This window comes from Centrocercus urophasianus, unplaced genomic scaffold (assembly GCF_019232065.1).
Source record: "Centrocercus urophasianus isolate 14NV4802_14NV808 unplaced genomic scaffold, USGS_Curo_1.0 seq_34, whole genome shotgun sequence".
Lineage (NCBI taxonomy): Eukaryota > Metazoa > Chordata > Aves > Galliformes > Phasianidae > Centrocercus > Centrocercus urophasianus.
Genome location: NW_024884911.1, coordinates 5,798,567 through 5,811,281, shown reverse-complemented (window position 1 = coordinate 5,811,281; position 12,715 = coordinate 5,798,567). Strand labels below are relative to the sequence as shown.

Genomic DNA, 12,715 nt, shown 5'->3' with positions numbered 1-12,715 from the left:
ACCTCAGGATAACTCACACCAAGCCCACTGGGGATGAAGACAGCCCAGTGCTGGCACAGAGGCAGAGCATTCCATAGCAATACACTGGATTACATCAGCAAAACAACCAAATACAACTACATGAAAAAGCCAGCTGACAAACTGACAGCAGCACACCTGACCTGCATCACAGCACAGGGTTAACACACAGCACCCCACACCAGCACCCAGCTGGAGCATCCAGCAGCCCACCTCCATCTGAATCCCTCCAGCTCCCAAAGGGCTTTCATCAGTAAACCAAACCACCTGTAGCTGCCTGATAGCCTCGCTAACCTGCATCAGATTTCATTTCTGGACAGTGCTTCATAGCATCCTTAAAGCAGCTGATGTCACAGGGACGTGCCCAAAAGCCAGGAGGTGTGCAGCAGAGCTTGGGAACCATCCCCAGCGTAACTCACTCCTTACATTCAACCCTTAAACCACCCTTTTATTTCCCATTTATTACACAATCCTGAAGAAAAACCCCAGCACTGTAAGCACATCAATGTCACTTTCCTACTTTCAAGAAGAGAACATCTGAACACTGCGAAGGCTTCCAACCGATGCTAAGAATCCTCTTGGCTTCTGCAGAGAGGAAGAGCCCAGACTCAGAGCAACCGACCTCAAAAATGCCTTTTGTGCAGCTCCTCCGTTTATTTTAGTTCTAAAGATTTTCCAGACATATCCGCAGAGAAACCACGGCATCATTGGGATGGTTCACTCAGCTCACTTCAACAGCCACGACATTTGCCAGCAGTAACCCGGTGGCGAATTACACCACATTGCCAACCTCAGGTTTTTTCCACATCACATCAGATTTGTAACCATTTTTCCATTCTTTCATATCTTAACTTTTTTTTCTTTTTTTTCTGGGTTTGGTCACTCTTCCCATAATGGGATTTTCTCGATTTGTTCATTTTGCACAAAGGTTTCGAGTTTATTTTAAGAAAAACTGCCCTTTTGCAAACTCAGCACATACCCCAGCAGCTCCTGCCCAGCTAGCAAGGCAAAAACCTTTGACATTACATCAGAACCAGGCTGCAGCTTGCAGGAGGAGGATCCAGCAGTCTCTTGAGCAAGCATGCACTGCTGTGGACATGAGGCTTCCTCCAGAAAGCACAGAACCATGCTCCCAGGAAGGCTTTTCTGTTCCAAAAATCCCCTAAGGCCTTCTCAGAAAGCCATCCTCCCATCAGCAGGGAGTCAGAACCTTCCTGACAGCTCCATACAAGGGCTGCAGAGGTCACAACCCCAAACAAATCCAAGCAGGGATGAGAGCCAAAAGAGACACCAAGCAGCCCAGTTCCAGAACACAACCAAGCGCAGAGCAACCTCCACAACTCAGCCCAATTCTGCTGTTCTAAAGAAGCTGAAAGCCAACAGCATCAGCAGACGGCACAGGGAAAGCAGCAAACTTCCCAGCCATACTGCAGGAGCACACTCACATGCACACTGCTGGACAAATACTGGAAGTATTAAATCTGACCCAATGTCAGCAAATGACTGAAAGGCCTCAGCATTCAAAGTATCTGCAGTCACCACCAGGCCTGTGTCAGCAGAAGGGCTATTCTGCATATGTGAACAGAAATCTATCTTGGATTGAAACAGGAGTGGAGGAACTCTTCTTCCACGTGTGCAGAGTTTGAGGTGCATTCTGTGGTTCGCTTCTGTCGCATTTCCCAAATCATTCCTTTGTTTTAAAGCATAACTTCCATGTTCCAAAATATTCGTACTGAAGAATTGATTGTTTTCAAACAAAACCCAAATAACTTTTCTTGAAATAATGTTATAGAACCACTGCTTTCAAGTAAACCTCCTGCTAAACAAACCAGGCAAGCAGACGTGGGTAGCATGTGTACATGGGCTGAAGTGCCAAATTTACACTTGTAACACAACAGGAAATTCCCCGTTCATAGAGAGCATTACTTCTGTAACACAGTGAAAAGTGCAGCAGTGGCAGCAAAGCAGCAAGGTCCCAGGCTGTAGCAAATAAGGACTTGCTCAAATGCAACAGGCATGGGCACAGAAATAAAGGAGAAGAGCTGCTTACCTTCAAAAGGCCTCAGGTATGCAGGGATCTCTAACAAGAAACCCTCAGCTCCACTTCCAACCCTTAAGTGAGGTCTGGGCAGGGGTGGATCCTGGCTCCAGCCCTTCTGGTCACTCAGTGCATTGAATACACCTGAGCTGCCCTGGGTTGGCCCTGCCTTCCCACCAGGTGCTCAATCACTGCTTCAAGCCCCGACTTAGCATTTCTGCTACAACTTCAAAGTCAATTCACCCCATAACAAAACACAAGCCCAAAAATGCAGCTGCTCTTCTCAAATCAGACCTGGGCATCCCTGCATCCAAACTACAGTATAGGCAGAGCATCCTATCTCTAACACAAGAACAAGCCAGCAGCCAGCTGAGGAATCAGGGCAGAAGACTCCGTAAAGGAAAGTAGAAAAAGAAACTGTCAAATTCAATGGCCTATTTGCTTTTCTGCTGCAGGTAAGAAAAATTCAGACTGAAGAACCGTTTCCTGGAAAGTACTTCCACGGATTTATTTCTAAGTCCAGACAGAACTCAGATTACCTGAAGATGCATCTACAAATGGCACTTTGCACTAATGCCTCTGCATTAGCAGTATGCTACAGGAGTGCCTTCTTCATTTTAAGCATGGTTTGCTGTGGCTTAAAGGATCTATATGTGATTCAAAGCAGTCATAAGAACTTACCCTTCAACCCCAAGGCCAACGCATGCAGAACTCTGTGAGAGCTGGAGGAAGCTGAGCTGCTCTGCTCCCCATCAGCATCCCATGGCAGAGCTGGGAGAGCTCAGAGCAGGAACCCCAGTGCTGCATCACTACCCAAAAGTTAGAGATATCAGCACACTCTCACAACACGGTGATGAGATTTCTGGTAATGAGGAGATACTGAACCTCCCTGTTAGAACAGCTCTATCTTTTAGAGAGAAAACCTGGTAAGTCCATCTCCTTCAGCAACAAAACATGAGAGGTAGTGGACAGTACCAGAAGGCACATCCCTTGGGCAGTTCCTCCCTATCTGTTCTTAGGCAGATCATCAGCAAGCACCTGGAGTAGCACTGCTTGTGTTTGTTGGATTGCTCTTGATCTTGAAAACAGACATTTTACAAAGGAGGCACCAGCAGTGGAGATCTGAAACAGCGACACCAGCAGGCAGGAGGACACCCACAAAACCAGCAGCCATTCAGCAGTTTGTCTTAAGAAAGTTACATCCCAACGGCGCTCTGGTCATTATGGTCATCATGAAGTGGAATTTCTCCAGTCCCCAACTGAATCATTGCCCAGGCAACGCAGCAACGCTGCAGGCTGAAGAACCAAAGTCCCCATTACATTTCATAGGAACCAATGCAACCAACTCCTCTAAGGGTGGGTGAGCAACCAGCTGAGCATCCAGCACAGCAGGGGGGTGAGCCTCGAAGAGAATGGTCTACAAGGGTTTTAGTCTTGAGCCCAGCTCACAAGGAAGGAGAACAGATGACCTGAGCTGAATGCCTCTCTGCATCCCCTGGACAGAGCATGGCCAACAGCTGGGGTGCTTTTAAGCTCAAGCCCCATTTCAACCTGGCAGGACACGGACAGCACAGTCCAGGTTTCACACTGGAAATCAGAGCTTCCATCGGTGCCAAACTTCAAGTCATATTTCTCCTTGTAAAACGATATCAACACATTCAATTGGCAAAATATTAAACAAAAGGCTTCTAATTGGCTGCATTAAGATGATTTTTTAGCTCATTCTAGATGGCTGGGGAAGAGCCAAGGAGAGAAGCAATAGATGGTAACAGGACACTTCATAATTTCCAGCATTTTTATTTCTTCTAAAGAGCACACCATGTATTCTTATTACACTTCTTCACCACTAAAGGAAACTGCTGCTTCCAAAAGTTTTCACCCAAAAACCCAATCCAACTTTACAGGCATTTGTAAAAGCATTGACAGACTCCAACTTTGTCTGTGGGTTACATTTTTTGTGTGACATCATCTGTTGAAATATGGGAAAAAATGAGCTGGAAGGGCAGTGCTCAGAGGCAGTTCAGTTCGTGTCACTTTGGGCATTGTGATTTCTGTGTTTGCTCTGGAAACCTTCTCTCCCGGGTTTCTTCCCTCTTTCTTTGGAGCTACTGATGGATCCGCATCTGAGAACCAGCACAAACGTTTTATTCCTCCACGCACACAGAAAACTGGCTAAAATGAAAATGAAACAAACAATCCGGGTTGAAAGACAACCCAAAAAAAAAAAAACTTGGATAGATGCTAAAAAAAAAGCCCTCCAAAGTCTGTTAGTCGACATCGTCAAGAGACCGGACCCGACTCCTCCCTCATCTAAATTAGTTGATGTCCTATTAGGAGGTTCATTAGGAAAGCTCAAAGCTCTTTGCAGCAAGAGCCATTAGGTGGAGCAGAAGCTGGCCCTACTAAAGCTCTCCAGCCACCACAGCATCGCTGCTCCAGCTGGACCAGACTCCTGCAGCTGCAACCCAGAGCGAGCCAGGCGTTCCAGCAAGGTTACCTGGTGGCTCTAAGGGCGTTGGAATGAAGCTGGCTGAAGGGCAGACCCTGATAAGCTGTAAGGCAAAGGATGCTCCTAAAGGGTTGAAACGCGAGTATGGCTGCAGACAAAAGGGGGAAAAAAAACAAAACGTTGTGATCTTTCTTTCGAAACAGTTGTGATTGTGTTAGTTGAAAACTGAACTACGGCCAGAGTCAGAGAGCCGGCTGCACTGAAAGGAACCAGGAGGAGCCAGCATTGCCCCAGTGTTCTTCTGGTCAGAGCTCCATCAATCTGACACTGCTGCACTGTGACAAACTCCAGCAGCAAACTCCATTCGCTTTTCCTGGTGTTCCACAAGCATTTTACCCCCTGACCAGCCATTCATTTTCTGCCCCGCTCACATCTGCGAGCAAACCAGCAATGAAAGCTCTCCCACGTAGCACTTTTTCTAAAGGTCATTTCAGATACAACGAAACGACAGCAATTAGCAAACGGGCTGCTGTATACAGAATCCCCCCAGCGTTTGTGCTGGTGCCACACAAACAGCCCCACAAGCACCGCTACTTTGGGCTTTGCAGGGAAGATGCCAGCCCTGGGGAATGGAGCAGCAACACCAAAACCCAGCCAGCAGAGCTCCACGGGCATTGCTTTGTTTCAGGTCACCCTGCCAAACTCCATCTTCAACTTTTCAGACTTCAAAACGAGCTTTGCCAGCAAGCCGCTCCTCAGTCTTTTCCTTCCTAATACGACTTAAAGAGATCCCGGAGCACCAATACCTCCAAACATCTGCTAAAATCCCAGCAAACACCCTGAAAACTTGCACAGCATTCCCACAAGCACGCAGCCTGCTCTGGTATTTCGCGTTGAGCCAGGGGAAGGCAGACATTTGGAAAGCAGAGCTCTCAAAATGCACTCCAGCAAACCAAAGCATCCACTTGGCAAAAATCGAGTGCTCAGTCCCGCTTCTGCAGGGCCATACAAATGACACTGTGGGGTTCCTCACTGCATGCCCAGCGCTGTTCCACATCTGCTGCTTCACTGTGTTTTCCCTCATCCCACTCAGGAGTCATCATTTTAGGGAGAAAGCCCATAAATCGGGGTTGGGGTGGGAGGAGAGGGCAGAGAACACGCCTTGAGATGCCGAGCAAAGTCTGCAGGCTTTGGTGCATGAGATCTGCTCGGAGAGGAGAGCAAATTACTTCTGGACTAAAGTTTCTTCCCCACGGGGAGAAGAGCTGTACGAGAAGCGAGGCTTCCCGTTCATTAAACACAGATACACGCACAGCCACGTAACGAACTGCAGCCTCCAGAAACACATCTCGACTTTTTGCTCCAAAAAGAAAAGAAGAAAAAAAAAAAAAGAAAAGAAAGAAAGAAAGAAAAGAAAGCAGCACAGCAAAGGCAGATCCTCTTGAAGAAAGACGGAGAAAGAACTGCTTTAACTTTTTCCCCCCCTTTTACGGGCCCCCTGACAAACGGCGCTCGGACCCGAGCAGCTACAGGCTGTCGGGTTGTGGGGTTTTTTTGGCGTTTTTTTGGTTTCTTTTTTAACTTTCGTACACGGACAAACCGCGTCGCATCGCACAAAGCCAACCCAGAGGGCATCGCGTCTCGTCGCTCCGGCTCAGAGCCGGACTCTGGGGGGGTGGGGGGGTTGGATGAAGGGGGGCTCCCGGGGGTCCTGCCCGCTTACCTGCCCGGCCCAGGGCCGCGGTGCCCAACAGCACCAGCGCGACGTGCAGCTGCCAGCTCCGTATCCAACTGCGCCTTTTCCATCGCGTGTGCGTATCCATGGTCCACAAAAAAACGGGGCACCAACTCGGGACAATTTGAGGGGAAGCAAAGAAATAAACAAACAAAACAAAACAAAACAAAACAAAAAAAGGCAGCGAAGAAAAAAAAAAAAAATCGCTGGGGGTTTCTTCTCTTTCTCTTCTCTTCTCCTCCCCCCCCACCCCGCCACCCACCCCCCGAGAGCAGCCGCTTTATAAAGCCATGGGACGGCTACTGAACTGTCGGGGGCTCTTCCGCGCTCCGCTCCGCCGCGCTGCCCCCCGGCCCCTGCCTTCTCCTGCAGCGAAAACTTTCTTTCTCTTCCCCCCCTCCCTCCTTCCCTTTTCTTCTTTTAAACCCAAGGCGAGACTTTGTCAATCTCGGAGCCGCGCAGCAAATCAGGGCCGGGCGGAGCGGCCCCCGGCCCGGCCCCCCCGCCCGCCCCCCGCTCCCGGCCCGGCGGCAAGTTTGAAGGCTGTCGGACTGTCCCGGCCCCCAAACGATCTCCCCTTCCCTTTCCCTGGCAGCTGACACGGGATGCAGTGGTCCCGGTTGCCCCCACTCCTTCCCCACTCCCGAGGTGTGGGGCAGGAGGGAGGGGGGGAGGGCTTGGAAGGGGACACGGTGGCAAAAATGTGAGGATTTGGTAAATAAGATAAAAGGAAGCAGTCATTGCAAAGGAGGGCAGGAAAGCAGCAGCTGCATGCTGTCAGCTTGCCACAGGGTCCAGCCCCGGTTCTGCTCCTGTTGCTCTTCCTCTCTCTGAGCCACAGAGCACTACAAATGGTATAAACATCAGCTTCAAACGATGGCACTCGTTCTGGCACTGTACAGCAGCAGTGCTTGCACAGCACTGGGCAAAAGCAGCCGTTCTGACCTCCCCGCATTGCATCCTTCCCCCCCACCTGTCCCAGGATCTTGGCAGAGGATGGACCTCACACTGCAGGACGAGGTGGCTCAATGCTGCTGAGACCCCAAATCACACATCATTGAGGCAGAAAGGATAAAACAACCAAACAGCCTTCTCTCTTAATTAAAAGGCATTGAAGACACTTGCTAGCATCAATACTTTGCTGTCAGTGCCACTTAAAGATCCAAACAATGCCCATAGATGGCATGCACCCAGGTGAAAGGTCTCTGTTCTTGTGACTTCAGCAACTGGAGTCACACTGAGCTCCAAAGAGCAGTGATTTCACTGATAGACTCATGCCCTCAGCCACACCAAAGCTTTCCAGCCCTCCCCAGTCTTTTCAGAGCAGCATCTTGAGGGCCTTCATTGCTTTTAGGGATAAACCATTGCTTTCACTCAGACTCCTGTACTGCCTATGGGTTTGGGTTTGGTCATTCAGCACTGCAAAGACCTGGGCAGTTGCTGGCCACTTCTGCTTATCAGGAGGAAACAACACATAGTTTAAGGGCCATCCATCCTGTTCCTTCTTTGGAACACCTGTAGGAAGAGGATTCTGTACAACAGGGGCTTGCACAGAGCTGCTTGCTTGACATCAATTCTTAATCTGCTGGAATGAAAGATCCTTGGAGAGGTAGCTGACATCAAGTGGCACATCAAAACCCACGAGTACAGGAGACCAAATCCCACCAGATCTGCAGAAAGGAGCGAGAGGAAAGCAAACGCTGCCAGTGCACTCTGCTAGCAGCCTAAGGAAATCATTTAATGGTTCAGTGGAAGAGAAGGATAGGAAATACTTCCCTTCACCTACCTCAACCTGTTGAATTCTTTCCCCTTCCCAGCAGCATTGCTGCAAAAGTGGGGCGGCTGCAGCATGAGCTGCAATATGAGGAGATTGCCTGATGAAACTATTTCACCAGGGAGGTGAGAGGCACGTGGGCTGCCCCACGCCGGGAGCTGGGAGGCACGCAGTGTGTGCTGGCTGCAGCTACGCGCAAGGTGAGCGCAGTGCCAATGGCACTCCCAGGCACGTCTCAGATGAAAGCCTCTTCCAGCATACCCACCTTTCATGAGTAACCATGTGGCAGGAGGCTGGCGAGACAAATTAAGTTGTGCTCTATATTCGGGAGGAGCCTGGAGGCACGTTCCTGCAGTACAAATAACACCTGTGCATCCCTGCAGACATCAGCGCTGAGCACACGCTGGGTGCAGCCCAGCCATGGCACTGCCCATCAGCACTGCACATCACACTCACAGGAACAGCTTCCCGTGGGCTCTGGTATGGGACAGAGGGAGATACTGACTCTCCCCTCAGTCATACGGAAAGAAATCATCTCAGATGTATGGATACAGACCTAGGGCAGCTACAAGGACAGCACATCCTGCAGGTTGCACAGACCTACCTAACCAGTAACCCCTCTTGTTGTGATAGCAGAACGAAGCAATAACTCAGTCTGCAAATCTTTCTACGGATGCTTCATCTCCTGCTCAGAGGCCCAGGAACCCTCACAGGGCACCAGCATCCGACTTCATAGAATCATAGATTTCTTCCTCCATTACACAAAAGCCAGCCCCCCTCGTCTTCGCGCTCCAGATGTTGCTGGCATTTCAGATTGCACAAACAGCTCATTGTTTGGGAATGAGACCCTTTTTGTCTTCCCCAGATGCAAGTGAAAATCCCACTAACACCTGAACACTAGCCAAAGTGTTAAAATCCCCAGCCCTTTCATAGAGCAAACAGCAAAAGGAAGGATTTCTGGTACACTGAAAGCACCGCAGACAAGGAAATCAAAGCAGGTCAGAGCAGCACAACCCTAACTTACAACCATACTCCAAATACTCCCAAAGTCCCACTCCAAAAGCAAGCCAGAATACCCAAATCTCAACTCTCATCAGATGTGAAGCTAGTTTGCTTTACCTAGCAGCTGAGAACACAGCTCAGGGAGTTTTGCTGAACAGTACAAGTCTGAGTTTCCAGTTGCTTTCCAGGTGATGTAGAAGCTTGCACAGACCTGTTTGCCCCTCCTCAACAATAGCAGAGCAATACAGCATTAAGCTTGTGATAGCAAACTGGAAAATTCCAGCATTCACGTGCCAAGTTTAAAGAGCCAGCCCCTGCCTTGGAGTTGCCTGGGTCTTCTGTACAGTGCTTCAAGCTCCCAGCAGCTTCACACCAGATGGGTTTGTTTACTCCAACTCAGACCCTCCAGCAGTCAGTCAGGGTAACATCCCAGTAGCCACCAGCAACTGCAGCAGTTGTGGATGGCTGAATATCTCTAGGGAAATGGCAGCTCTTTATAACTGCATTTTTACAGCTAAATGCATCTTGAGCTCAGCTGAGAGAGGGAGATGTTGGCGAGCTTTCCACAAGACCCAGGATACATGGGTAAAATAAACTGATAATCATCCATGTGCCACGAAACCAGTCAGAGACAAGCATTCTGCCAAAGCACTCCAAAGCATTCTGTGATTCAAAAGTAAATATTGGGATAATCAGAAATACTCCAGGTTGCACTGATAATAAGTTAAATCCTATGAACGCCTGCCAAGAACGGGCTGAAAATGAAACTCTTAGAGCTGCTTGAGCTGTTGCATGAATAACCAGGAAAGACAAACGCTATCAGGAATTACTTCAAATGCTATTCAAGGGCAGCACGCAGTCTGTAAAAAGAATTTCCCTCCTTCCTCTCCAATCAGATAAAGCACCTTGACTCCTTGTGAAGATGTAGGGCTGTTGCGTCCATCCCCAACGCAACCTGCTTGAAGTGCTTCATGCTGAATCACAGTGCTGACCTGCAACCTCCCACCTCTCAGACTCCATTTCTGTGACAGATCCCCCCCCAGATGTGAAACACAGGGTTAGAAATACTTCTAGTTAAGACTTTTCCCTCCCAGAAAGTCAAGTTGCAAGACAAGAATAAAAACAGCACCACTCCAGCATTAAACACCTGCTTTGGCTTCGCAGTGCTGGGAGCTGGGCAGCCCACACTTCAGCCGTTCTGTTGGAAATTCAGATCTGATTTTTGCCATGAGGTGGCACCAGGACAAACCCCATCAGGGGAGCGAGCAGCCAGCACGAGGTGGGGCTTGTTTTTTGTGCATTTAAACGTTTCATAGTCAAAGAGGCTTGTTTAAGAGAGGAAATAGCATTATGAACAGACTTTCCACTCCTCCTCTTTTTCCAGTGTTGCTGCCTTCTCTTCAGCTCAGTGTGAACAACTCCAAGCCTTGTGTTTGAACAGCACTGATATTAAGCACAGGGACAGAAATCACACCACAGTGCCTGCAAAGGATGAACTCAGTTCACCCCACATCAGGTTCCTCTCTGCATCCAGTGCCAGCCTGAGAGATGGACAGGAGAGCTGCTCTTCCCTCTCCTTATCCCCATGTCCCATTTCTTCATGCCCTGTGCTCTATGGCCTATGGCCCAGGCTAAATCCTCCAGCATCTGTCTGGACTTCATCCAGATGACCCTTGGTGCTGCAGAAAGCTTTATGTTAAGGCACGAGGACCTGGAACTTACCCTATGATCTTCACAAGGGCCAAAAAAAAAGAATAATAATTGAGGTATTCCTTTGTTCCTCAAACTCTGGGTGACCCTAACACAGGCTTTGCTGAGTACAGGCTGCAAAAGTCAGCTTTGAGCTCTAGTTGGTCCATCATAATCATGGCTGAAGATTAGAGGTGAGCCCTACCACAAGGCTTGTGTGCAGGTCCTCAATTCCCAATGGCCTCCAGGGTCAGCCTTGTGTGCCATTAGGGATATTTCCATCTAGACCACTGGTGTTTATTTCCAAGTGCCTCCACCAGAATTGCTTTCAGCTTTCTTCCCCAGGGATGAAAGGGGATGGACAGGACACAAATGAGCAGATGACAGCTTGCAATCCATGCATCTCCTCTTTTTGCACGCTAACAGCAGTCACTGGGACTTATTTTTCCCCCAGTAGTTGTCATGTTTCTCATTGCTATTCCAGGAATGCTGATGAACAGCTGTGCTGGGGTAGCTGATTTTCCAGAAATGAGGCATCCCACCTCCCTGCTACCTTACATTCCCCAGAATAATGAACTGGACAGATGTGATCATGTCCACCAGTCATTCCTTGTTACCAGCCTCTTTGTGTAATCAACATTCTGGTTTTTGCCAAATACTCCATGCACAGTTATTTGTTATTGCTAAAGGTCAGCTTTGGTGGCTTCTAGGTATAAACAAGCTTTGTGTTGTACCAAGAAAAAGGCCTGCATTTCATTTTCTCCTACCACAATTAGCTAATTACATTCTTCAAGATGCCTTCTTGCTTCATCAGAGATGAGCTGGAATCCTACCCAGGGACATCCTGAACCTGAACCAAATTGCTGGAAATCTTGGGATATAAGCTGAATAAGAAACTGGAAGTTGTAAATCTTAACCCATAGGATGTGGAATTACTTTTGCAAGTCTGACACCCACGTTTCTGGGTATCCACTCCACAGCCATGAGTAAAGCTGGTAGTTCCTTTTCATCACAGCAGTTCCTGAGTTCTATACTGGCAAAAGCTGACATAATTCTTGCAGCCCATGCTACCTGAGTGTGCTGCTTGTGTCTATGGGAGGGTGCAGCACCTAGCAGGTGGAGTTTATGGCTTGAACAAGAATGGAATGGAAATTAAGTGGGATAAAATTCATTATAAGGTAGAAGGAAAATGATCTGTATATTAAGGCCTCCTTAGGAAGGTCAATTAGAGTTCCCAAAGGAAGCTGTGAGACATCCGACGGCATGAATCACATCAGATGGGTCTGCACAGAACTCCGCGTGGTTGGGAACGGTCCCACTCCCCCATCAGTGGGCTGAGAGAGACCATGGAGACCTTTTCCATTGCCACTGCTGGTTTCTGCAGCTCAGTAATGCTGCAAAAATGTGAATTATACAAGAACGAGTGGTCACAGCACTGCCATGGAGCAGCATCACTTATAAATTCCTCTGCTGAGGAACAGTAACTGATCCATGCATCCCAATATGTCTTGGTCGCATCAGGTGATGGCCCTTCCTTTAGCCCTCTCTCTGAAACAGAGCAGTTCAGACCCAGAGGCTTTCATCCAGACTTTCCTTTCTCTAATATTCCTGTCAATTAACCCTGTAAACACAATTTATAGGCAGCTATTTTCACTTGTAATTTTTGCTGCCTTAAAGACACTAAAAATGACACATTCCCCAGATTCCCCTTTGATTTCCTAAGATTACAGGTTCATTCCACTGAGGTCTTCTGGAGTGACAAAGCCCTTAATTTGGTTGTCTTTTTACCCCTGGTCCAAGTAGTGGTTTAGAAATTATGAGAATACAAGGATGCTATGTTGTACCACCCAGCCATCAAAAAGCAATCCAGACAACAGACCACAGCCACGGCAGTCTAAGCTGCATTCTAAATAAAGAGGGGAAATATAACGTCAGGCAAAGCAGTCATTTTTGTGGATGAATCACGCAAGGAATCCTATCCAGCTGCCGAGTGGTCTCTGACATGACTAA

At 48.4% G+C, this 12,715-nt stretch overlaps 1 protein-coding gene across 2 annotated transcripts in view; it reads right to left on the bottom strand.

Moving 5' to 3' along the window:
• COL5A1 (collagen type V alpha 1 chain) overlaps positions 1-6,446 on the bottom strand; it is a 127,583-nt gene extending 121,137 nt beyond the window's left edge. For both annotated transcript variants that reach the window (XM_042830738.1, XM_042830739.1), the window contains exon 1: positions 6,229-6,446. In XM_042830738.1, coding sequence (XP_042686672.1) covers positions 6,229-6,328 — 100 coding nt within the window. In that variant the 5' untranslated portion in view covers positions 6,329-6,446. The remainder of the gene's footprint in view (positions 1-6,228) is intronic.
• Between the last annotated feature and the right edge of the window lie 6,269 nt (positions 6,447-12,715).